Here is a 26,208-nt window from a genome sequence, read left to right on the forward strand (position 1 = left end):
AGGCTGACGCTGATGGTGGCGCGTCACTTCCTTCTCCGTTTATCTGCGGGCAGCAGAGGACGTTGTCGCCCTCTACTGCCCACTCTCCCCTCTCCGACGATGCAGTCCCATGCGTGGTCCAGCGTGTAAACTCCGTCGTCCCTGTTCATGGTCCCACATCCACGTCTCCTTATCTCGATTGCTTCCTTGATCCATCTTTTGTATTTTTGTTGTTCGGTGGTTATGATCCGTGTGTTGTCCCAGTCCATTATATGGTTTTCTCTTAAGCAGTGATCTGTTACGGCTGACTTTTTTATTGTACTTTCTGCTTCTTCTTTTGCTGCTCTTGTGTGTTTACGATTTGCCTCTTTCTCGCACTCCTTTCTGTGTTCTATTGTCCGTGTATTGAGTTGGCGTCCGGTTTCTCCTATGTATGTTTTATTGCATATTTTGCATGGGATTTCGTAGATGACTCCACATTTTTGTCCAGCTGATATTTTGTCTTTTGGGTGCACTAGTCTGTTTCTAACTGTTGTGTATGGCTTTGTTGGTGTGTTTATGTTGTGTTTTTTCATTGTTGCTCTTATTTTTTCCATTATGCCTCTGATGTATGGTAGGGTTATCACTGGTTTTGGTTCTTGTCTTTCTGGGTTTCTGGTTCTTTTTTTGGGTTGTTCTTTGCTTTCTGTTTTTGTTTGTTGTTTTCCTTTGTTTATTGCCCATGTCGGGTATGCGCAGGTCTTTAAAGCGTATTGTATGTGTTTGTCCTCTTGTGTTCTATTGTCCGCCAACTCAATACACGGACAATAGAACACAGAAAGGAGTGCGAGAAAGAGACAAATCGTAAACACACAAGAGCAGCAAAAGAAGAAGCAGAAAGTACAATAAAAAAGTCAGCCGTAACAGATCACTGCTTAAGAGAAAACCATATAATGGACTGGGACAACACACGGATCATAACCACCGAACAACAAAAATACAAAAGATGGATCAAGGAAGCAATCGAGATAAGGAGACGTGGATGTGGGACCATGAACAGGGACGACGGAGTTTACACGCTGGACCACGCATGGGACTGCATCGTCGGAGAGGGGAGAGCGGGCAGTAGAGGGCGACAACGTCCTCTGCTGCCCGCAGATAAACGGAGAAGGAAGTGAAGCGCCACCATCAGCGTCAGCCTGAAGAAGCCGGCAGCCGTCGGCGAAACTGTAGCTACAAACAGGTAAACAAAACTGTTTCTGTGTTTAAAAAAGAACGAAAGCATGGATTTAGAAAGACACAGCAAGAACACACCTAAGATTAATGTCAGCATATCGGTATCGGCAAATTTCGGTTATCGGCCATAACAGTGATCTTAATATCAGATATCGGTATTGGCCCAAATGTTTCATATCGGTGCATCACTACTGAATTTACATTATGAAGCCTACAACAGATGGACCCAAATTAAAATTTCACAGATCGGCAGCGAACCTGGTGTCCCGGCAGCTCGAAACCTTGCTCTATTATTGCAACTACAAACTCCACACACCTGATGTTGCTTTGGCGTTTGTGTTCCATGTTTCACCTTAAGAGGTACCGGATATTTTAGAAAATGTCCATAATCTAAATCAAAACACTTCCATAAGTTGTGGAGAAGATCAGTTAAAATAGAAGTAAACCTGCATCGCCCGCCTTCAGAAATATGTGGCAGGTGTACCAACAAACACCCACCATCCAGCTGAGTCATAAGACATTTCCTTTCTGAAAACAGCTTTCAAATTTAGCAAATCTTTTTTTTTACTTGCCTTTTTATATTGTCCACTTCCTTTTATGTCCAGTTTTAAAAGAAACATTAAATTTAACACAGTATTCTGAGCTGACTCATTTTTATTTGCAAAGAACTTTTTCTTTTGAACTCTGTCAGAACTGTCAGAAAAAAGGAAGCTGTGTTTTTCCTGTGGATGTAGAAAGTGGGAACACCAACATTGTTTTTGTGAGACTCTGTTTGCAGGATCAAAAGACCCTGAAAAATAACTCTGGAAGTAGAAATCCTTAGAGAATGATCAAAAGAAATAAAATTACCCTACTAAAAAATGTAGCAGTGGTGCCATTTATAAACATATTTTTGAACTGGAAACTAGTTTATGTTCATATTCAGCACACTATTGTTATAAATGATCTGCGCTTGTATAGCGCCTTTCAGAGTAAGGACTCCAAAGCGCTTTACACTACAGTGTATCATTCATCCATTCACACACTGATGGTGATGAGCTACGATGTAGCCACAGCTGCCCTGGGGCGCACTTACAGAGGCGTATTGTTGTATTTGGTTGATAATATGAAGAATGTCAAAACTAACTACTAAAATATGGAAATTTACCAAGGACTATAACCTGCTTGATTAAATTAAACTAAAACAAAGTGCATTAAAAATAATTTGAGCTCCTTGGAGAGGTAAACCTACAGTGGATCCTCAAATGTTTTGCCAGATTTTTGAAAATATAATAAAACCAGGCCAGAGACTTGACAATCATAACGAAACATTTACAGCCAACAGGTGACATTGGCTAAGGGGGCTGACCTTAAATGCTCTGGAAAACTAGCATGGTTCATCACAGCTTAAGAGAGAGTGAAAAGGCTCTCTCATAAGCTTAATGAAAAGCTTCTTAAGTCAGCGCAAAACTTAAAATGAATGAAATCAGCGGGCTTTTCATTTATTTAGCAAGGTACACCTGCTTACTCCATCCACCATCTGTGCTTAAGACGACTTTTCTGAGATCGGTGTTCTGACTTGTTAATTTGGCAGCCAGGTTTGTGAGTGAGACTGCAATATGATGACACTGGCAACCTTTACATGGCCTTCGTGTCTCCAGCCAGAAGGAAACCAAAATATACACACTGTGATCTTTAATAGAACATGCTGGAATAAATGCACTTAAATAATTCAGCAAACAGGTCTGGGTTTTATATTTAACTACCAAAGAGAAAATATATTGCTGCCGAGTAAATTAGTAAACTACTTTTATTACTGACACATGGTTTCCTTTGGTTTTTATTATTTTGTGTTATGACTACTGGAAAAAAATCAAGCTAACTGGTTTTTGCACAAGAGCTCAAAGGCATCAAAGACTAAAAATATTGAGCTAAAATCATAGTCCAAGAAACATTTTCATGTGAAAACTAACCCCTATCCCTATACTGGAGGCATCAGCGGCGTGGAACAGCAGCGGAACAATTTACTCACAAGCTTTGCTGTGTGCCAGTACACAGCGGGGTAAATTAGAATGTTTCTACAAATGTCCAAAATCCTGATTTATGAAACACGAGGTGACCTCTCGAACACATTTTCCTCCGCAATTATCCGTTGATAAATCCCAACTATGTGTATCCAGGTGCTATTGTCCATTCTTAGTCATTTACATTCAGGAAAACCCTCAATTAACCATATTTGGTCACATCAAGCTCTGAGCTCGTGAGGGGAATCCCTATGTTCCTCCCTATCATATATATACATATATATATATAAACTTTATTGACAGCGAGATCAAGTTTGCCATTAACATTTTCAATTTAAGGAGTCATACTGTTTGGAGTTGGTTTTAATTGGAAATATTGTCTGAGAGTAAAGCCTTTTCTGAGCTGCCAGTCAGTCTGGTTACCTTGGCAACTCAGGTATGATGGGGAGCAGAGGAGGTTCTGGGGAGTTCTTGTAGTTGTCAAATAGAAAATGGACTGGAATCTGATTTGTGCAGTTTGTCTGTCGTGCCAAAGGGTCCCAAATCATAGCATAGCTCCAGAAGGATCTCCTTCAGGAATCAGATCAGTGCGTTCTTAGAGGACACGTTCCCGGAGTGCACACTCTACCACATCCTCCAATAACACAAGATCAGCCATGCTACAATGTCAGATTCCCGCAGCTCACAGGTGTATTTTATAGGTTTTAGCACTGTGTGACACAGCTGTTATTCCACCAAAATAATTACTTATTTGGTTAAATAATTTGCGGATGGGGAATACGTGTGGACGACTGTCTGATACCTTCAGTATTGTGGTTACCAGTTCTACGCCCTTGTACGCATGGTCAGTGATTTTCTCATATGTAGACTAAATTAGATCCTATGCACAGATCTGTGCATCTGTATGGTTGATGAATGAGGCCCCTGGATTTCAAATTAGGCACCTCTTCTAAAAAAATACACTATTAAGTACAAACAACACACAAGTAACATTAGATGAATTATAATCTGCAACAAAATTTTGCTTTCCATGAGAAGAAATTAAAGATGCTTTAACTTATAAATAATAACACGAAAAGAGGTGTTGTGTTTGAGAATCCTTAATATAGCTTTAAGCACATTTCAAAGTAAAATATACACATCAACACTAGCACTTTCAAAGTTTCATATTCCAGTAACGCCACACCTCCCACGTCTATACAAGATGGTTTATGTTAATGTTTCAGAAAAACAAAGTAACATATCCTGGAATCCTATCACTGCTGTGTGTCATGTCCTCCTAAACTGGCCAACTGGATAAAGGTGACATCACTCTCCATCTTTCTCACACACACACACACACACACACACACACACACACACATACACACACACACACACACACACACACACACACACACACACACACACACACACACACACACAAATAAAGAAAACATAAACAAATATTAATTTATCAAAAAAGCTATTTGAGGCATTAGTATGGCGTAACAATGACCAAGCGATACAATGATACACAACAATTTACATAAGGCAGTCATAAAATAAATGACAAGTTACTGTTTGGCATTGATTCAGACAATAACTAACTAATAATACAATTCTCCCATAAAGAACGTTCAGATAGCACCCTGCTACGTTCGTTACAAAACTGTAACACGATAGCACCAGATAAAGGGGAAAAATAATTAAGTGAATGAATGTAAAGATTTGTTGCATTAATAACAGTATCAACAAGCCAGGACGCGTTTCTCAAACAGCCAGGGGTTACAGAGGGGGGCGTGGTGTTGTACCAAAACAACACTTGCCCTATAATGGCGGGCGGCTGTCATACTGTTATGACACGGACGTGGAATTCTAACATGCGATATGTCATACAAATGAATAACAATTTAGCTAAATTGTTGTATCTGTGATAATTTGAACACTTCCTGTTAATAAGACCGCGTTTTCATTCGTCTACCGCGAATTAGGTCGATGTATTCGAACAAATTCGGTTTTATTTTCTCAATAATTACGTAACAATTCCGCCGCAGCACGAGAGCAGCTGGTTACAATTCAACTGCCAGGTCGCGCGACGGCTGCTCGTGTTGAGCTCGAGGGCTCACGAGTGAATGAACAAGCAGTAAAAACCTGCAAACAGTCCGTGGATTTATCGATTAAAGTGAGCTTTAAAAAATCACTAAACACGACGTGAACATTTCCCAGGCGAACTATTATAGATTCCAATAACACACTTTATTTATCAAATTGTACGTGACCGTAAACGACATCATGTTTTTTTCTGTAGCTAAACTGACATACTCGCATTATAAAACAAGACACTCCAAACCACATGTTACATTAGTGGAATCTCACATAAAACAAGTACTTCTAATACAACCTAAACTTTAAAAATAAAAGTTGATCAAAAATAAATGTTTTGATGGCCTACCTTGGGGTGGTAACGTGACATCTCCATTTTCTCTTTTCACTGCAGAAATGTTGTTAAATCCACCGATATTGTTAATGTTGCTCCCGGGTCCAGAGGTCAACAACAGTTTATGTTTCTTTTTCTCCTCCCCGCCTCCCTTCCCCTTCTCTCTCTGCGTGTCTTTACTCTTGGGTTTCGAGGAAGGCGCCTTGTGGAGGAAAAAATCGCTCTGTTTAAAGACTTTGTGTGCGCTTGTCGGTGGATGGGCTCCACCGGTAGCAGGCACCGGGGGGTCGCTGCTGTTAGTCTTAACAGGGCTGAAGCTCCACAAACTCTGCTGCTTCGCGGTGTGTTGGACTTTCCCGCTATAGCTTCCCACACCTCCGTCCGTACCGAGTTTCTTGGGTTTGACGCTCTTCTCCTCTATTCGGACCTTCTTGGGTGGCGGCGGGCTGAAATCTCGGGAATATTGCGAGCGGTCCGGGGCTTCCTTCGCCTCCGTCGGCTTACCGAGCGCGCTTTTGACTGAGGCAACCGCAGCAGCAGCAGCTCCAGAGAGATGAACAGAGCCCAGCGAGTCAGCCATCTTGAGGCTTCTCCCTCTATTTACTCTCTTCCCCAACGGCCGCGCTGCTGCTTTTTTTTTCCGCGAGCAGTGACGGGGGCGGGGTCTGGGTTTGATTGACAGATGGGCGGTGCTAAGACTTGAATGGCATGTAGAGTACATTAGAGGCGGGGCTTAAGCAGCATAAACAAACAGCGTTTTAAAATGTTTTTGAAATACAAGAATAGAACACGGTTAGCATTAGAAAAATTATAATAAACAATGTAGCTAAACCAAATTTCTCGTGGCCCTGAATATTTTTTTGCTTCCCATTGATTATCTCCAAGGAGTGACAATAAACAATTATTGTAAATAACACTTGATGTAAAATTTGGAATGAACTTTCAAAAGATAAACATGTTTTTATGACAAATTAAACAATTAAAACAAAAACGATTGATATAACGTGTGGACAATATTTTTCCAGAGTTTGAGCTATTCCTGAAATGTCATAAAATAATCCATTATTTAGTCCAATAATCTATCACGTTTGTGCTCAATCTTTATTATACAAGTGCTGTAGATGTTTTGACTGTGTTTATGCTTCTTATTTATTGAAATTAAAGAATTTTCTTTTAAAAACTGATACATCTGAGCACAAATTCAGGTCAGGAATTGCCATACAATTATGAACACTAAATATGAGCTGTGAATCTGCTCATCCGAATTTAAACATTGACACGCCTAAAGAGCAAGTCACCCCAAATCAACTTTTTTCCCCTGATAAACTATATAAATGCGTGTCTAATCGTGCTGCAGACACTTGCAGTCAATAATTTTGCACTTTAGTGCATTTTAGTTAACATTTCAATATTCTGCCTAAAACTGTCAGTGTTGTGCCGTTGTCAGGTAAAAACTCAGCACTGCATTTGAATTTAAATCTGCCATCGCTATTGGCTAAAAGGTACCCTAGAACGTTAGCTGGTACCATATGGTGCCACAATGTGGTTGAGCCCGTGTGTGTGTGTGTGTGTATTTGTTAGCGGCTCCACCCTCACGGTCTGCTAGGCAACAGCATTTGTTGCATTTTTCAAATAGGAAGTGGGAGTTGAGTAAGAATCTGGTAGGGGGTGACTTGCTCTTTAATTTGAGATGCAATTCAGAAGTGGAAAATGTTTTCTCTCTGCCCCGACTTGTTACATATATTTACTACAGATGGCAACGCAAGCCTGCTGATGCTGCTCACACACAACTCTAACCGCCTATAAGCCATTACACAACATGTTAAAATGCTCACTGGGAAAACTGAGGTGACCTAGTTAAGTCAGCAACCGACTTTTACACACAGAGACGGAGAAAAAGGGACGGACTGTGCATTTGTGTGGTCTTGATGCATTACTGAGAACTCTGCATAAACAATGAGATATTTTTGCCATAATGACTTTTCTTTTCTTTATTTTGCAATGTGCATCTTATTCCACAGCACTTCAACGTTTAAGAACACACTTGAGTTGAGCTCAGTAATTTACTTAGGTTATTTTTGTGTGTCACGCATTAGATGCACACCTGCTAACCTTTGAAAAGAAAATCTCACTGCTGGTGTGTTTCCTATTTTAAGGCAGTTCATCATCCATTAGTGCTTTTAAAAATAAGCATGAACTGCTGCTGTGAAAAAGGCACATGCAAATATCAACACCACCATGTTTTACAGTAGAAAGAGGCCATGTTGTGCACAACTGTGATCCAGAGTACTTACTAAAGACCACCTCTGCTGAATATATTCATGCTTTTAGTAAATCTGAAATGAGCATTGGCAACATGGAAGCACTAGTAATTAGTGTCTTGCTGCTGTCTCTCAATAGGAGGAAATATAAACGTGTAACCTTTAAGGTGCCAGGCCAAAGTGTGCGTACACACCACCTCCTACATCTGTCATAGTAGTGTGTGAGGCCAATTTAGCATTTAATCCACTTCCTGGTGCAACTTGCTCTCTACTCACACTTCCTCCAGCAGCTCACAAGTTTATGTCATCATCGGAGATAAAGCGGTTTATTAAAAGCCATTTGATACATGCATCATGTTTGCATTTAAATAAAGAAATAAAGCAGACATCTTTACTTAACGTTAATTTTTACTGATTGATTTCTGTAGCATACAAACATTTGTGTTTGTGAGACTGGACTTTTCTTTTCTGAAGTGATGAGCAAGCAGCAACTGAACACCTCAGGCGTGAGTCAAATGATGACTGGAGGGGACAGGAAATGATTAGAGTGGGCGGCATCTCTTAAAGGCACAGGTGGGCTCTTGTCTGAGTTTGAAGTTTTGTAAATAAGAGTATCAGTGTGTGTGCCAGACGATGGAGGAAAAACAAAAATTGGTCAAACAGCCATAAAAGATTATCTCTCCTTTTCCAACTTTAAACTGCTGAAATCTTAAAATCACTCGTGATCGTTTGGCACATAGGTGCAAAACCGTCTGTCGCAGTCGTTCCACTGAAAGAACAAAGAAAAAGGAGAAAGCGTGGAATAATTAGCAAGATTTAATAGAATGAAGAGGTGGAGTGAGCCGGTGAAAACATAAGACATGAACTCAGAGTGGGAGCTGTGATGCAACAAAACCGCGTATACAAAAATAACTTTTAAAATACCATTTACAAAAAATGACCATCAGTATTATTATCAGCATTAATAATATTATTACAATCTTATTCGGAGCCCATTGTAGTCTTCAGAGGAGGCTGGGTGGCAGCTTGTGCCATTTCTCTGCCAACAGCTAAAACATTTATCAATCTGTTAAGCACACAGTTGAAAAATAACAATTTAACCCTGAACTATTTGCCAGAAGCAAAATCAAAAGGGTCACTGAATAATTTACACATCTAAAGAAAACTATGGGGAAGAATAATAATCATCATCATCATCATGCACTGACTTTCGTACATCTTCTGTTAATAGAAATATTTAGGAAACAGTAAAAAGAAATTTGAAATATTATATACCTCAACTGCCCTGTACAGCTCTCATCTTTAGAAAAACAATGTACATACTATGACGTCGTGGTAGCAAATAAAAAAAGATGTTAACAATAAGAAGAAAACAGAATTCCTGGGTCCTTAGCTGCTGTTGATGATCTCTTACTGGATCCCTACATCACACAAACAGAAGCCGGTAAAGAGAAACAACAGAGCGTTCAACCTGTCAAAACCAGTTTCTAGTGTTTCAGGTGCAACATCTATACTCTGTAACACTGGAGGTTTTATTGTGAGAAACGTGTAGGAGACAGCGAGACGAGCAAATGAAACAAAGAAACACTAAAACGGAGAAAAGGGAAGTGAAAAGCAGCCAATAGCTTCTATAGTAAGAGGACACGTCCTTAACAGGCTCGTGGTCTCATGATTCAGAGTTTGGCCGATAATGATGTCATTAATAAAATTTGCCCTTTTATGTGATTCTTAACTGATTTCTATCACCCTTCTTAATATGGTGAAATACATTCAAATGCATTTTAAATAAATAAATTAAAACTTCAGGTTTTACGAGCAACTTGTTTGGGAACCTTTTTAGGATGCTTTGGCATCATGGTCGTATTCCCTTAAACCTCTAAGTAAGTTTGGAAGTTATTGCTTTCAGCTGAATATTTTCAAGTTAGCTTAGCTTTATGCAAACCAACTCGTTTTGTATTTAGGTGAATGGGTGCATGTCCTGATGGCAACAAAAGAGCAGAGAAACAGAAATCACTAGGGCCTGTTTTTACATTTTTCCCATACATGAATAAAATCCAACAGGAAACCACAGCACAGATGAGAAACAGGTGAGAGATGATTATCATCAGCTCCAGCGTGGCCGTTTCTATGCAGAGTGGTTGTAACGCAGCAGCACACAGAGACACAGAAAGCCTCCTATAGCAACCTCTCACACCGTTCTGATAAGATTGCATCATGAGTAAAAGATTATCCAAGTTCGCGTTGAAGATTGTTCATTCATTGAGAGGCAGCTTGTTTTGTTTTCTTTAACTCGGGGATCTGCTTCCCACACTAGCTTTCCTGAATACGTCTCATTCCTCTCATTTGGCTTAAAACAACGAGTAAAAGTAATTTTTAAGTCACTTTATTTTGTGTTAAAAAAAGGGAGAAATTTACATGTAGTTGGGGGATGGGGGGGGGGGGCGCTAGGCCTCATCTTTGTTAAATCCCCTCAAAATTGATCTTTCAACCATTAACTGGGCAAAGACTAATCTCAGGCCAGCAAACAGCCTAAGCATAAACATTCTGAAGAGGAAAAGTTTGGATGTCTTTAAACCAGTAGCTGCTTGTTATTTTGCTCGGTGGCACTTAGAAGGAGGACACGAGGAGGAAGTTTGCACACAGAAGAAGCTTCTCTGTATAATGTGCTATTTGGTCAGTGTGGCATTTAGCAAGTTTCATTTGGACCATCCAGGTGGGAGCCCACATCCTGACAAGGTAGGATGTTGTTGGTGAACAGGCAGACGGCTTGTTCAATCATGTCCACTCCAAGGGGGCGTTCTCGAGGACTTCTGGGTTGAATGCAGTGGTTACCGAACCCTGAGGAGAAAATGGGAAAGTTTTCATTTGGGTTTGCTTTTCTCTGAATGGAATAGAAATCCAGGAATTTTCCCTCTGTTCAGACTGGTCTCAAAGCCAAACCTTTTTTCTTCTTGCACATGCAGCTCAAAGCTTGCTTTCTGATCAGCAAAAGCTACCGCACACATAAAAAATGCTGACTTAAAAAGAAAACATGCCACTGAGCAGTGTTTCCGTCAGAAACTAAACAGAATGAAATAAACAAAAAAAAAAACATTTCCAGCCATTCTGTCAAAAACAACTAAAACTAAGTCTAAAAGAAGGAATGTGACAGACTTACCCACCCAGGTCTGCTTGGCTCTTTGCTACTGTACTTCCAGCAGATCCTGGATCAGCTGGAGGTGTCTTGTCACAATCTGACATATATAAACACAAGCAGACAGAATAATGAGAAGTGTAAAACAAATGGTATGACAAATCAAAACTAGTTGAAATAGTAACGATTAAACATACACTTTTGTTTATACTGAAAATGTCTTATTCTTATATCAAGTTATTCCGTTTCAGTCAGGCTGCCATGCCCACATCAGAACCAACACTCTTACTGAACTTCTCTGCAGACATGTTTTAATTTGCTATTTTCTCCCTCCTTTTACCCGTAGTCTCATTCCTACAGCTGCACCTGACTCCTGCTGTTATCCCTATTGTGCGAAGGCTAATTTACAAACGCAAAGCAGGCCTGGTTCCTGCTTCCTAACAACTGTGAGCAAATAAACAGGGATGTGTGCGCACACAGCCAGCCAAACTGAAAAATGGAAAGAGTTAAGGTAGTGTGTGTGTGTGTGTGTGTGTGTGTGTGTGTGTGTGTGTGTGTGTGTGTGTATGTATTTTAAAAACCTTTTTGTGAACTCCATTCAGCTGAAGCAGATGTTTTTACTTCCACAGGGTCTGAGGGGGAGAGCGCATGACCGTCAGTTTAACTAGCAGCAAAATTTAAAGATTAATCTGCAAAACATTGAAGACACGCTCACAAGAGTACCGGTAGATACACATTCTAACCTAATCGCACACTTTACACACACACACACACACGCACACACACACACACACACACGCACACACACACACACACACACACACACACACACACACACACACACACACACACACACACACACACACACACACACACACACACACACACACACCCCAAATATGAAAGCAGCAAACAACATTTGTCCTACAACTATCATCTCCTCCTGCCTCCTGGGACCATGCACCCCCTAAAGAGGATGCTGGCTTCTATTCTGTTCAACTGGGACCTTTACTTTAAATAGAAAAACAGGATTTTCTTACTAAAAAAAAACACTTTCCATGTTTATGAGGTCCTACTAAATTGAAATAACTAAAACAATGAAAACATTTCCACTAAAAAAGCTCAGGTCTCAGGGGAATGTCTTGTTTTACTTACTGAGCCTCAACTCACAAACGCTAGTTTTAAATTTCTAAAACAGCATTTGCTGCCCTCTAGTGTCTGAAAACTTGCAAAGCATCTACAAAGTCACTTTTCCTGTGCTGCGATTTTTATCATCAGCCTTTCACTTAAAACATCAAATGCACGAGATAGACACACAACAGGGGGGTGAGTTCAGAAAAGCTCTCCCACCCAGAAACCAAAGTTCCTCCGGTTCCAGGTCAAATGAGAGTAAAACCAGCCACAAACAACCACCGCTGGCTGATTCTCTTCACAATCGCAGAACTCTGATCACTGCCCTCAAAGTAAAAATCACAGAACAGAAAACATCAACGGAACAAAATCTGAACTGTTGGATCTTTGTGGCACATTTCAAGTCTCCTCTGAAGTTCTTCACCACCAATCCGACCAACGGCACCGACCCGGCAGGCGACCCAGTGAACCCGCTCCACTGGACACACAACTGAGGATATTGACCAATGCAAACGCACCTGTGGCCAATACGAAGGACTCAGGGGTTCTCTCGGGGAGGGGGGGAGGGGAGTCATCGCTGTCCCAGCAGTCTGGGTCAAGAGGTCAGAGGTCAAATAAAGAGCAAGGTTAAACACTGTCCAAAAAGATCATGTCATGAAATATGATCGGCTACTTTGGCCTGATTTAGGTTCTCTAGATTTTGGGGAAACCATTTGACTCGTGGAATTTATTAGAATTTAACAAATTTTTTCAATTAATCCTAAATGTTGTTTGCTCTCAACACTCTGTACAACTTATGCAGTATGCACATTTACAAATAAAGGTTAAATTAATAAAACATTTAATCAAATAAAAATATATTTTCAGTTTAGTTTCTTGTACTAAATGCTACTTCTATATTTTCCTATAATAAAACACGTGAACCCTTTTCCTGTTTTTTAGAAACTTTTCTATTTTAACTCTACAAAAATAATCCAGGAAAGACGTTTAAAGAGGCCCAACACTGTTCTTGGAGATGACCGTGCTATTTCTGAGTTATTTAATAAAATAACAGGTTTAACTGAAGATCTGTGTAAGTAACAGCTTTTGTTTAAAGGGTGTTATTTAGTATTACAATAATCAACAAATATTCATGTACTTTTAATACTTTAAAGAGGACTACATTAAAAGCAGTTTTAGGTTGAAATCACTGCCTTAAACCTCATTTCCTCATTTATTTTTTCATTATTAAGCTTTCATCTATTTGTACACCTACAGTAAAGTGTGCTTTGGTGTTTCAGCCACAAACTAAAGGCTCATAAACGACTACAATGTGTGCATCGGAGTAAGGGTTCGGTGTTTCTTTAGTGAAGCAGCCAGAGAAACAAGCAGCCACCACCAGCTTCCGCTTGTTCAACCACAAAAGCAACATTTTGTTCAGTGCAACCATCAACAAGCAGCCATTCGATTCTTGCCACAAATCAAACAGCAGCCGCTTAGTGTTTGGTAAATGAAGATGCACCCGCCAAAAACACGAGTATGCCCAAATAAATAAATAAAAAAAAAGAAGAGCAAAGCAGACCAAACAGTCAAACTCAGCTTTGACTGATTTATTTATAGTTTAGTCTAACTTTTCACATCATATCAGCAGTTGGCTAATCAAAAATCTGCTCACAGATGAGCGAAAATTAAAAATGTGTTAGAATATTCAATCCACTCCAATAAAAGTCCAGCTCAAACTCCCCCACTCACACCAGCTCAGACCAGAACAAGAATCATGCTTCAGAATCTGATTCTGAAATCACAAAGGAAGAGAAGGAATCTCGGTCTTAAACCCCTCAGATGAATAAAACCACAAGGTGTCGATGCATTTGTGAGAGAAAGACAAAACGTGTCACCTGGTTTTGTTCAATCTGACATGCATGTGTGAGTATCATGCAATGCTGATCCTTCACCGTCCCAACATGCACACACAGAAACCCAAACAGCATGTCTTTCATTCCCAGAGTTATTCACCAGGAAGCCGGACAACGAAGAGTGTTTTGATAGATGTGATGTTTACAACCTACCTCACAAATCCGACAGCAGACTTATTTTATGTCTCCCTCTCTCTCTCTGATTCTGTGTGTTTTAACAAATAGGGCTAATCTTTAGCATCTGGTCAGATGTGTTGCTGACCCAGAAAATGACGGTAAGAGTGGTTTATCAGTGCGTGTGTGGGTGTGGGATATACAGGCATGTTGTCAGATAAGACTTGGTGCCTTTGCATGAGTTGAATAGAGAGAATCTCAGCGAGACTAACAATAAATGTGATCACCTCTAACTATTAAACTGTTTAACACTCGTTTTATCAAAACAAAAACAAAAAGTCAATTTAGAAACACCAAAAGCAGCTGGCTGACATACTTGCTGTGGTTGTGGAAGGTGGAGTGGCCTGTCCGGCAATCGACATCGTCAGCACCTTTCTGGTCGACTGTTGGGTGTCATGGTGAGGGGACGCGGCTACGGTGGTCGTTACCGTGGATACGTTTGTATGATAACTCTCCTTTCCTTCGGGCATTTCTCCATTCCCCTCCTCATCTGAGTTATCAGAGTGGAGGGGGTTGGTGAAACTAAGGGCAGTCCTAACAGGAGTGGAGGAGGAGGAGGAAGAGGAAGATGACGAAGAGAGGTGGGAAGAGGATGACGAAGATGGAGCGACTCTGTCTGAGGAAGAAGAGGAGGAGGAAGTCTTGGGGAAATGTTTTTCTGGACTGTTGCCGTGCTCCATCCACACAGCGTGACCAGATTTCAGCTCCACCATTTTCTCTTCGTATGCGTTCCCCTTCTCTTTGCTCTTCACTGGAAGGTGATTTGGTCTGGTTAGGACATCCCCATGCGTGTGACTTTCTCCACATCCACCCGCTCCTCCCTCGGTGCCCGAGTCCTCCGACAGCGAGGAGCTAGACGTCAGCTGGGTCTGACAGGAACGAGATTTGAAGGCGTGGCTTCTATGAAGCGTTGAACTACTGTTGGTTGAACTGTTGCCTAATCCACCTGGGGCCCCAACGGAAGAGGAGGTGTCGAAGCTGCGAGGTCCTTCCTGGAGCGGGACTTTTTTAATCTCAATGCTGAGTTTCCTCTCGATCCGAGGAGCACCAGAACATTCAACGGTCGAGGAGAGGGGCGATGAGGGAGTCTCACTTTGACCCGACTCTGACTGGGTTGACGTTGAAGACAATTTGTTGCTGTAGTTGTCATTGAGATCCAGATCTGAGACCTGAGTTTGCTGATTTTGGCTGAGTAGGTCTACATCGTTTTGCTCTGATGGGCTGGTTTGTTTGGTTAGACTGGGTTCTGACTGGTTCTGCTCCTGGTCCACATCTGCATTCTGAAATGGGATTAAAAAAACAAAGAGTGAACCCCAGCTCTTGTATACAACAAGAAGTGTCACAGTTTCAACAGTTTCTGCTAATTTTTGCCAAATCAACAACTAATCACTTTCCTCATTAGACAGATTTATAATTAAAACATCTACTCACAACCTGTGTCGCGTTGCGCTGTGTAGAAGCCAGGACATGTATGACAGGTTTGGGATGGTAGCGGTCATTGTCCTGCCGTACATTGGTGACTGTGGGGAACGCTGAAGGGGGAGACGGTGTGAGGATCGGGGGGACAGGGTGAGCTTCAGGGGGCTGGATAATCTCTTCCTTAACATCACCTTCTGACTGGAAACTAGACGAGGAGAAAGAATGCACACTCAGGTGACGGCAAAAGCAGATAAACACTCTGAATCATTAATTCGTAATCTAAACAGTATATTTTACCACTAGAGGGCAGCACCTTACAGAGATGGCACTGTTGAGACTGTTTTTACATTATAGATCACATTTTGTAGATTAAAGTATTACATTACCTGTTGATGTTTAGCTAACTGAGAACTGACTGATGATCAGTTTAACTTCTTATTAAACAAGTCTACAAAGTCCAGTATGACAAATATGGGAGTTAAGTGTTTTCCATTAAACAGCATTCTTATGTCAAGAAGAGAATAAAAAGTTTTATTTCCCTTCAGATGATAAAGTGCATAAAACTAACCCTACAATCTACCCAGTGAAAATAAATCAATCATGTGTGCAGAGCAAAAAATGAAATAAAACCCCACACAGAACAAGTAGTCAGAAATGGATCCAATCCACTAAATATGCATTTACATGCTGCATGTGTGTTAAGGTGAAAAGGCTGAAATAAGACAAAGGATGTGGTGGTGTGCTAATCCAAGACCACAGGGCTAAAACAATAAGGACTTCTCATGATGATGATGATGAGATGATGGATGAAAGGCAAACAGACAAACACAGCCAGCATACAAGCACCGGGGATTTCCTTTCCTTCACTATGCTAGAGTCAAACAATAAAAGCCTTCGTCATTAAGCACATGTGTTACAGAACGACTGTTACTGGCTCATTCTTTGATAAAGCCTGTGATCTACTGTGTGTGCCCTCGTTTCAACATTTGGAAGAAGCATGTCCTAAAACCAAGTTCACTTGCTTTTTCAACACGTTTGCAATAGTCTCAAGTATAACTGAATGCCTTGTCGACCTCAGTGAGAAAACAGCTCCAACGATTCTGTTTCAGGAACTGAAGAATATTTGGAGTCTTACTGGATAACAGCAACGTGACTCTGCCACTGAGTGTGTTTGCTTTGCAACGGTGATGTTTTATATCCACAAATAACACAGGCATGGAGGAGTTCTGCCATGTGGTGGAGTTGCTAATGCTAACAGTTTGCTTCGACTAGCCAAGACGTGTTCTGCTCTTTCCTGGATGCTAAACCAACAACAGCCTTTCCCATTGTGAGCCAAGGTGGGCGAGTCCACAAATGTTAATTTTCAGTGAGATAGATCTGACTGGCTCTTCTAATCCGAGCAAGATCCTCTTTTTTCTATGACAGCTAACACAGGAAATAGAGCTCCGGGAGTTGACGTCACTTCTCCCGGCATGCAACAGTTCAAATCGAAACGGCGCCATATTGGCAGGCAGTAGCCCGCAGCTGGACATTTGTTATTGTCAGAAAACTCAAACAAACGGGAAATATGGTAGATTCCTGTTGTGCCCCAGGATGCAGAACGGACGTGGACGACATAATGAGCCATCTACAGGATTCCCCAAGATCCGGAGCGCCACAAACGTTGGATCATTGTAATAAAACGCGCTAGTGACCGGGCTAAAATGAAGCTGTGGGATCCCGAGAGTAAAGGTTTTCGCTTATGCAACGTCCACTTCATATCAGGTACTTAAACCAACGTTTCCTCAACTGTATATGGTGTTTATTTTAAATGCTTTTATTACGATTCTTAGTGGGCTTCCTAAACTTATTTTGGCGTGGCTTTTTCTGTCTCATTACTCATAGCAACAAGTAAACGTGACGTAAAACGTTAACGTGTTTTAGGATCACAGCAATTAACCGGCTAAGCTGTATTTAATTTTTAAGCAATGGTTGATCAATTGTCAGATCACACATAAAAAGCACTTTGGATTGCTACTATCTGTCTCACCGAGACAGATCTCAGACAGATCCTGAGATGCTCCTGCCTGACATATTTATTTTATTCACGGAAAAAAAATCAGACTAGTGATTTCTCTTAGCGTTCAGTTTATACATTCAAACAGCACAGCACTCTATTTAAACTACTTACATGTAAATCTATGTTATTTGTCCATCCATTTTCATCAGCTTATCTGGAGTCGGGTTGCAGGGACAGTAGCCTAAGTCGAGAGGCCCAGACTTCCCTCTCCCCAGCCACTTGGGCCAGCAACTCCGGAGGAATCCCAAGGGGTTCCCCGGCCAGGTCCAGTAAGAAGTCCGTTCCGACAGCTTCTGGCGTTTTTAAAAAGTATCCCAGGGGCACGGTAAGGGTCGGAGATGTTTAGTCTATTTAATTTCTGACTATATAAAACGATTTCTTCGGTTTTAAAGTGGGAAGTAAACTCAGACGGAGTAAAATCCAAGCCGATCTCGTTCATCTTGTTTACCTTTGTTGCCTGCCAACATGGCGTCTACTCTCTGAGAGTCGCGTGACGTCCGGAGCTCTATAGGGTAGAAGACTATTTTTCATGTTCAGCCTGCATGTGAAACTCAGAGTGACCCACCATATTTCAAACATGTAAAAAAACGTTTTACAGTGAACTTGGTCTTTAACATTTAGAATATGTTCTTAACTAGTTTGCTCTAATTCACATATGTCAGACACAAGGCCCGCGGGCCAGATGCGGCCCGCGGAGCATTTTTATGTGGCCCGCGAGATAAATATCAAAAATATATTAAAACTGGCCCGCTGGCCGATTTTACCACAAAGACTTCAACTCCCATGATGCTTTGCGGCGTCAGCGCGGAGCCGACGCGCCCCTCCTTTGTGTTTTTTCAGCGCCTGCTGCCGGGTGTCTGCAGCTCCGCTGTCTCGGACAAACTACACTCCTCTCAGCGCCGAGTTCACTCAGCTGTTTTCTGACGTTGAAGCCCAGAAACGGAGATTCTAGCCGCTCAGTAATGTGTTCACGACTGAAAGAGAAAGTTTTCCAACTAACGTCCAGACAGAGCTGATATAACTCCAGCGAACAGCGACACGCTCAAACCAGCACGGCTCTGTGGTTGCTGTCGTTGTGTTTCCTCCCTGACACACAATAACGTGGTCAAGCTGCTCAGACATGTTCATCAGCACAAACCTATGTGAGCACCTGTTGTCATGTTGTCATTATTATGATGAAGATGAACAAAACAACAGGAGTCTCCTCCTCAGCTCAGATCAACCCCATGATGCAGGTATCTGGCTGGAACAGGTGAGCATCACAGTAAACCAGTGGAGCAAAGTGAGCTTTAAATATGTTGGTTTTCTGCTCGAAAACATGAAAGTTAACAGGTGAGATGTTGCATTTTCATTTAAGATAAAATGATTTTTTTATTTTGTTGTTGGCCCGTGAGAAAAGATTTAACCTACAGTAAACAGGAAGTGGAAAGGCTGCAGATAGATGAATAGAATAGAAAATCCCTTTATTGTTCCTCAGTGGGGAAAGCTAGATGTCACAGCAGCGATGACACTTATTACAGGAGGAAAAAGGGAGAATAAAAAATAAGAAAAATGAATAAACAAGAAAACATAAATCCTGAATAGATTTATAAAATGCTGATTATACCACAAGTAATGAATACCACTGATGCCTTTTATTTAAAACGGACTTGCTCGTGTGTAATTTGGTTATTCCACATTCAGTGTTAATGCAGAAATATGTTTGTTTCCAAATTTAAAGGTTCAAAATTGCATATATGTTGATAAAGAAAATGTGCAAATTTGCCGTCACTTTTTCAAAAATATTAAGTTTGGCCCTCGACTCCGTCCCAGAGTTTCATTTCGGCCCCGTGTGAGTTTGAGTTTGACACCCCTGTTCTAATTGATAAACATTAGAATAATAACTTAACAACTTCTGTTAACAGTGATGAGGTGGTCACAGTAACAACATGGAGTAGGAGAGCACTGCTGTTTATATTGAGTTAGTTTGTGAAACAACCTCAACGTCCCACTGCCTCCCACAAGTCATTTAGTGGCAATTTTACACCCCCGGCCAAACATTATCCTTTTGTTTTCTTTAATGAAAACATAAGTTACCCACGAGAATTCCTTTTATATTATCTTTGTTGCCTGAACAAGCAGAAGATACATTTAACAACCACAGCGATGACTCCTGCTGGTGCTGATTGCTTCCATAGGGGTTGGGATATTAAGAAGAGGCTCAGATTTATCAGGTCCTAGAAGATAACGTGATGAAACTTTAATTATTCCTTGGGGGGAGGCTGAGCAAACACTAATAAGACACAAGGAAAAAGTGTTGTATGAACACTGAAAAAGAAGAAGTGGCTGCAGGCAAGGATCTGCACACAGACGGGTGTGTTCAGATGTAAATATGAATAACATAATAAAAGCAAAGTGAGAGAAAATTATTTTCACTGGATGCTCTGAGCATCAGACTGCTGAACAGGTTTTTTATTTAACTCTCAGAGGTTTCAAAAGTTCTATTTTTAAAAGGTAAATACTTTCTAAAATCATCAACGCCATGTTTGCAATTAAATGTTATGCCACATCATCTTAATTATTAAAGTCACTCAATAGTCTCTCATCTGGTCCACGTCTGCGCTCCTAAAGCCCGGTTCATTCATAATTATGACAATTTCAGAACCGACAATGTTAAGTTTGGGGCCGATTACCTAATGGCTCTAAAGATAATCTTATCAGATTCCCCTGCTGTGAGTGGTGTGTTAAGAGCACTCTGGTCTGTTCTGAAGGACACTGACACAATACGAGCATAAATCGGGGGCATTCAACATGTTGGGTTGTCTTGGTCCAATTTGAAAGACAAACATTGTTCTTTTTGCATGTGACGTTTAGCCAATCAGAAAGTGAGGTGACGGAAGCACGCTGCATCTCCATTAAGTTTGCTTTCTCTGAAGTCACATTTGATCTCAAGAGGTTTACGAGATTTCCCATCTGACCGGGAATGTTTGTGTGTGAAATCAGATTGTGTGTAGTTTTTATCACGTTGCAACAAACTACACAATGTAGGACAATATCTATTATATCCTTGATTTTTTTAAATCTTTGTGTATGGGGTCCTCTCATGCTTTAAAAATTATCTGACAGACTTAAAATCCTGCTGTGTGAATCGGGCCTAAGAGAAGATGTTGCATCACAGTAGCTCCTGGTTGCTCTCATCCACTGAAGCAGAAATATTTTCCAGTTTCAGGCTGCGTTTAAAACAGATATGCAAAACCAAGGAAAGAGGAAAACAACCAAAGCCATGACTCAGTAGTAGTATCCAACCTCTCTGGATTTCCTTTTCATCTCCCTCCATCTTTCTCTCTCTAACCCCCCCCCCCCCCCCCCCCCGCCCCCCCCCACACACACACACACACTACTGAAGTGACCTAAAGGGAGTGCGGCTGGCTGAAAGTGACTTATCTGGCTAAAAATAGCTCCCACTATCAACAGATTATTTTCTTGACTTAAACTGGGCCTTCACCTCTTTAGAGACAGAGAGATGACACAGAACAAAGGACACATACCGAGACGTCAGAGAAGGACAAATGGCAAAAGAGACAAGCAGATATTTCAGGGATTCTCCTCTGTCCCGTTTCCAGGAAAGTGAGCTATCTTGGCAGCATCTCAAATTTTAAATGTGTGTGTTTTATTAAGAGCAGAAAAGAAACTATGCAGTAAACAGAAGACTTGGAGCTCCAGTCTAAAATTAGGACCTCCAGAAAATGTTTCCTACCAAACCAGCTGGTAAAAAAAGAACTAGGAGAGAAACCAGGAGCATGATCAGTTTAGTCCGGTTGGAAGGGAAGTTGCTGCTTAGTCTTTCATGATGTTCAGGAAATGTTTAGGTCAGATGTTCCTCAGAAATACCTCATCACAAGGTGTTTCCAAAGGAATGGGAAGGTGTGTGTGTGTTGTACTCAAACAGGACCTTAAAAGATTTAAGAGATTATTTTCTTTGTGATGCAGATATAATTTACAGTCTGAGCAGACCCAGATCTCACTATACAGTTGGGTATATCGATATGATACAGTTTGCAACAATCCCTGATTTTAAAAAACACCCTGAATAAATGTTATTTTTGAGCTCATCAGCTGGTGGGACCTGCCCTTTTTTCATATTTATTGTGAGTAGAAACACTTAAAGGTCATTTTTTTTCCCCAATTTGCTGTGGTTTCTAGTAGAGGTGCCTGAAAAAAAATGTTCACATCAGAATTGCTATTTCTACTTATAAAGATTCAGAATCGATTAATAAAACTCAAGAATCAATCTGGTTGGAAAGCCTTTAAGTAAGCTAACATATTTCCGAGCGTCCCTGAACGCATCATTGCTGGAGCCAGTGCTAGCATTAGCTGCTTGTTCTGTGTGGTCCTGGGTTGCAGTCTGTTGAAATACAACAGTCTTACCTTTCTCATTACTCAGTGTTTTATGAGTCAAGATGTTCCATTATGTTTAATAATGTTTAAATGGTGTTATCCTATTTAGTTTATGTGAGGTTTCATGTCACAGCTATGCAAACTGTCGTATTGCCGAGCATTCCTGAACGCATCATTGCTCTGGCGTTAGCTGCCTGTGCTGCAATTTGCTGAAATACAGCAGAGAATGACCTTTATTATTGTCCCGTGTGTTTTATGAGTAAAAAAGTAAGTTCCATTATGTTTTATAATGTTTAAATGGTTTTAACATCCCCAGTTTCTAGTATGATTTAATGCCTTCTGTGCAATCCGGTTTCAGGGGCTAGACGTTTGTCAGAGGAGTTTCGATTGGAAATCAGCAGGATTCGGTTTCTTACTCATTATCATTCATGATACGCCAACATCTTGTCTGATTTTTCTGACCAAATCGTTTTTCCTTCCCTTTCCTTTCTGCTACTTAAGAAGCTTACAAGATAGCAAGACCAGATAAACAAACATTTTTCTACACGTTATTAAGTGATACGGTGTCTCCCGGCAACAAGACATTCCCAGCGACATTAAAGCATCAGAACTGAGGAAACTCTGTTTAAAGGTTGTGGAGAATATGTACTGCTGCATAAGAGGGGTGGGAGGGTTACTGTAGATAGGCTGTAAGAAGTGGAGCAGATCTCCTGCAGGGCTAGAGGAAAACATATGTGAAGGGAAGGGGGAGCAACGACAGAAAAACATAACTGTATTTATGTGTATACAAATTCATTCTATGAGATAATGTGTCCACATGAACATAAGAATAATATTTGTTCACAAAGATGGGAAAAAACTGAAATAATTCCCCTTTATATTGCTTTGGGTGCGTTCAACAATTTGTAGCGTGGCAAAATGATCTCCAAAAGCTTCTCCTCCTCAGGCAGCTAACAACCACACAGAAGTTCACTTTGGATGAAGACCGGGGGCTGAAACGGAGCAGCCACACCAGAAACTCTGGTGGGAAAAACTCCTGCTGCTTTTGTTTGAGCAGCTTTGTGTTTTTACTACGTAAGCCAAACAAACCATTTTAAATGCTTGATTTTTTTAATAAAACACTATTTCTTCTATGTGCAGCAACACTTGACACTTCTCACCCCTGTAGAAACCTGCTACTTTATCTTTGGGGATGAGCATCGGTCAGTTTATAATACCTTATAATGATTATAATTCAGCAAACTTTCATTTGCAATGACGAGTTTGATGATCAAGTTTAACAGAATAACAGACTTAAAAATATTAACTAGACAAGGACAAGAAAGGATTTTACCAAACTGTCCAAGAAGAACAGATCTTACTTGCGTATGCGAGGAGGTTTTGGAGGCGGTGCGTCCCATCTCTCCTCATCAGACTGATGACTTGCTTTCTCTGGACTGCTTTCACTCTGGAGAAACACACAAATGATTTATGTTCTCATGGATGAAACAGCGTTTTCGGAGCCTGAGAGTTCCACATTTGGATTAAAGTTAGCAAACAAACTGCTCCATCAGCATGTTTTGCATTTCTCCTGCAATTAGTCAAATGTGTCATGTAACCAAAGGTGAAAACAGCTAAAAATTATTTTGTGGTGTTTATGGAGTTTAGGTTTCTAGAGGTTGTTAGAAATAACTTCATTAAGAACAGGCTCAAAAATCACTGTTCTCTTTCTTCCTCCTTCTCTTCCACTGTGTCTCATTAATTTGACGCTCCCACCGGAGACGTTGACGAGCAAACTTTATTGGCTATAAACTCTTCACAAACTGGGCTACAGTTACGGTCTGAAACATCCCCAGTTGTTGGCACATTCAGGGGATTTGGTGTATAAACACAGCCCAGATAAGTAGTTAGTGTAGTATTACATGATGTTATTTGGTGGGAATGTAATTCTGCACAACGCGGAGTCCAAACGAGCACTTAAGTGAGCGTAGGACGGGCGTATGTGTAGGTTTATTGTTCGTACTGCCGTTAGAAGCACCTGTGTGGGTGTTGGATTCCTCAGCAATGGCTGACTGGACATGAGTCAATGTGTGTACGGACTGAGTCAGTATAGCTCCCTGATAATGATAAGCTGTGTGTGAGGCAACTCCACAGTTAAAATCAGCAGAAATAAACTACAGATGACATCACACCCTTTTACCGAATGTTTAATGACAAACTTTCACTCAACTTTCTGTCCCTATTTTAGAGAGACACAGATCAGGTTAAGGCTCAGCAGAGTATTTTCTTGTGTGATAAAAAGATTGATTGTGTCTCACTAAGGTCCTCCTTTCCCAGCGAATTCTCGTCTATTCTCAGAGTCAAAGTGCATTCAGAGCCTGGGGTGATGTCATCACGACTTCCTGCGCAGGAAGCTGGCTGGTTTGCTGCCAGCGAACTCCTCATGTCTGGGCTGTCAGTTTTTAAATGTGCTGATCTTCCTCCGCTCACATTTTATCACAATTTGTGTCTTTTTACCAGTTTACAAAACACTGTTTGGGTAATTCTGCAGTTTGTAACTCTGTTACTTTTATCCTAATGAGCCATCTGACTCAGTAGGAACATCTTTTTGTCCTTCTTGATTTATAATTACCAACAGATTTCCAGCAGCTGTGATAGATTCTAGCATACAACATGTGTTTAGTTCTTTAGAATTAAGAGTAGCAGTTGCAAGATTAGACATGAACTTAGACAGTAATGATTCAGATAAATGGTTTAAAAAGAAAGGAAGGGTTAAAAACTAACTGTGTTTACAACGTCTCTATTTTAACCAAACAGACATGGGAGTTTCAATTTGTTTCTGAATGAAGCACCAATAAGATAGGAGTCTATTAACCTAATAAAAGGAATTAAAAAAACAAACAAATATAAATTAATTCACCTTTTTTAAAACCTTAAAGTGACTATGTGTATTTCCCCTGGCGATAGGGGGCAGTATATATCTAAATCGTTGCAAGCAAGCAGTATTGTGTTAAGAGTAGGACCATACCAATGGATGGTCATAGGGAGCCTAGGTCACGCCCATCTACTTACGGACCATGGGTCACTGGAAGAACGAAAAAATTAATGTAAGTCAATGGGGTTAAAAACACTATTTTCTAAATTTCTTTGTTATGTGCCATGGATTTCACATATTATGTCTGAATTTTAAAGACAAATTTTTACACCAAGAAAGTGCTTATTTTCTACGGTGAGAAACGTTATTTTAGGTTTTGTGTGAAAATATGTCCAGGACTACAAAAGCGCTTAACCAAAGGGACATCATCGAACCAGACACGGAGAAAAACTGAGGGAAATAGCTGTAAGTTCAGTGAACTTCAAATCCTTCCTTCAGGAGTAAAGAACCACTATAAACCTGGTCATGTGGTAAGTAGCAGCTACGATAGGGTAGAGGTGATTCTGTGGTGAAGTCATATATGCGACTTACTGACGTCTGATTTGTAGTCAAGCTAATTACAAACTTTTACAAGCTGATAAATCTCAAGTACGTGACTGGCGTGGGTGAAAAACACATCATTACTTTTTGTTTAAATTGCAGGAGGTAGGAGGTAGAGCGGGTTGTCCAGTAATCTGAAGGTTGCAGGTTCAATCCCGGCTCCAACCAGAGAATTCTGCTGTTGTGTCCTTGGGCAAGACACTTAACCCACCTTGCCTGCTGGTGCTGGTCGGAGGGACCGGCGGCGCCAGCCTCGCCTCAGTCAGTGCGCCCCAGAGCAGCTATAGCTACATTGTAGCTCATGCCCACCAGCGTGTGAATGTGTGTGTGAACGGGTGAATGACTGATTGTGATGTGAAGCGCTTTGGGGGGTTGTAAAACCCTAAAAATACGTTATGCAAATACAGGCCATTTACCATTTACCATATGTGTGATCCAAGGCGTAAGGCAAAGCGGATTAGAAAATAACTCTTTTAGCTCCATTGACTTAAATAAAATGTTTTCATTCTTCCAGGGACCCATGAGCCGACCGGAAAGGGAGGACACTTAGGCTCCCTATTAGGGTCAAAAATCCCTGGGAGCACAATTTTGGAATGAGTACTTTGTCAGATGGTTCAACCTCCAGCAAAATGACAAGCACATCAGATTCCATTTCATCGCTGGCAACGAACAAGGAGTTAAAAGTGTAA

The 26,208-nt window shown here is 40.9% G+C and overlaps 2 protein-coding genes across 6 annotated transcripts in view; both read right to left on the reverse strand.

The window, feature by feature from the left end:
- Positions 1-6,553, reverse strand: part of LOC107384960 (lysine-specific demethylase RSBN1L) — a 36,133-nt gene extending 29,580 nt beyond the window's left edge. The window contains exon 1 of the mRNA XM_015958500.3: positions 5,632-6,553. Coding sequence (XP_015813986.3) covers positions 5,632-6,337 — 706 coding nt within the window. The 5' untranslated portion in view covers positions 6,338-6,553. The remainder of the gene's footprint in view (positions 1-5,631) is intronic.
- Positions 6,554-10,244: 3,691 nt separating this feature from the next.
- ptpn12 (protein tyrosine phosphatase non-receptor type 12) overlaps positions 10,245-26,208 on the reverse strand; it is a 58,572-nt gene continuing 42,608 nt past the window's right edge. The window contains exons 12-18 of one of the 5 annotated variants that reach the window (XM_015958466.3): positions 23,427-23,512; positions 15,645-15,834; positions 14,527-15,490; positions 12,660-12,731; positions 11,592-11,642; positions 11,039-11,110; positions 10,245-10,715 (exon numbers count right to left, since the gene is read on the reverse strand). In XM_015958466.3, coding sequence (XP_015813952.3) covers positions 10,564-10,715; positions 11,039-11,110; positions 11,592-11,642; positions 12,660-12,731; positions 14,527-15,490; positions 15,645-15,834; positions 23,427-23,512 — 1,587 coding nt within the window. In that variant the 3' untranslated portion in view covers positions 10,245-10,563. Of the gene's footprint in view, positions 10,716-11,034; positions 11,111-11,591; positions 11,643-12,659; positions 12,732-14,526; positions 15,491-15,641; positions 15,835-23,426; positions 23,513-26,208 lie in introns of all 5 variants that reach the window. The other 4 variants (XM_015958457.3, XM_015958481.3, XM_015958472.3 and 1 more) reach the window with 4 other exon arrangements.

Source organism: Nothobranchius furzeri, chromosome 1 (assembly GCF_043380555.1).
Source record: "Nothobranchius furzeri strain GRZ-AD chromosome 1, NfurGRZ-RIMD1, whole genome shotgun sequence".
Taxonomy (NCBI): domain Eukaryota; kingdom Metazoa; phylum Chordata; class Actinopteri; order Cyprinodontiformes; family Nothobranchiidae; genus Nothobranchius; species Nothobranchius furzeri.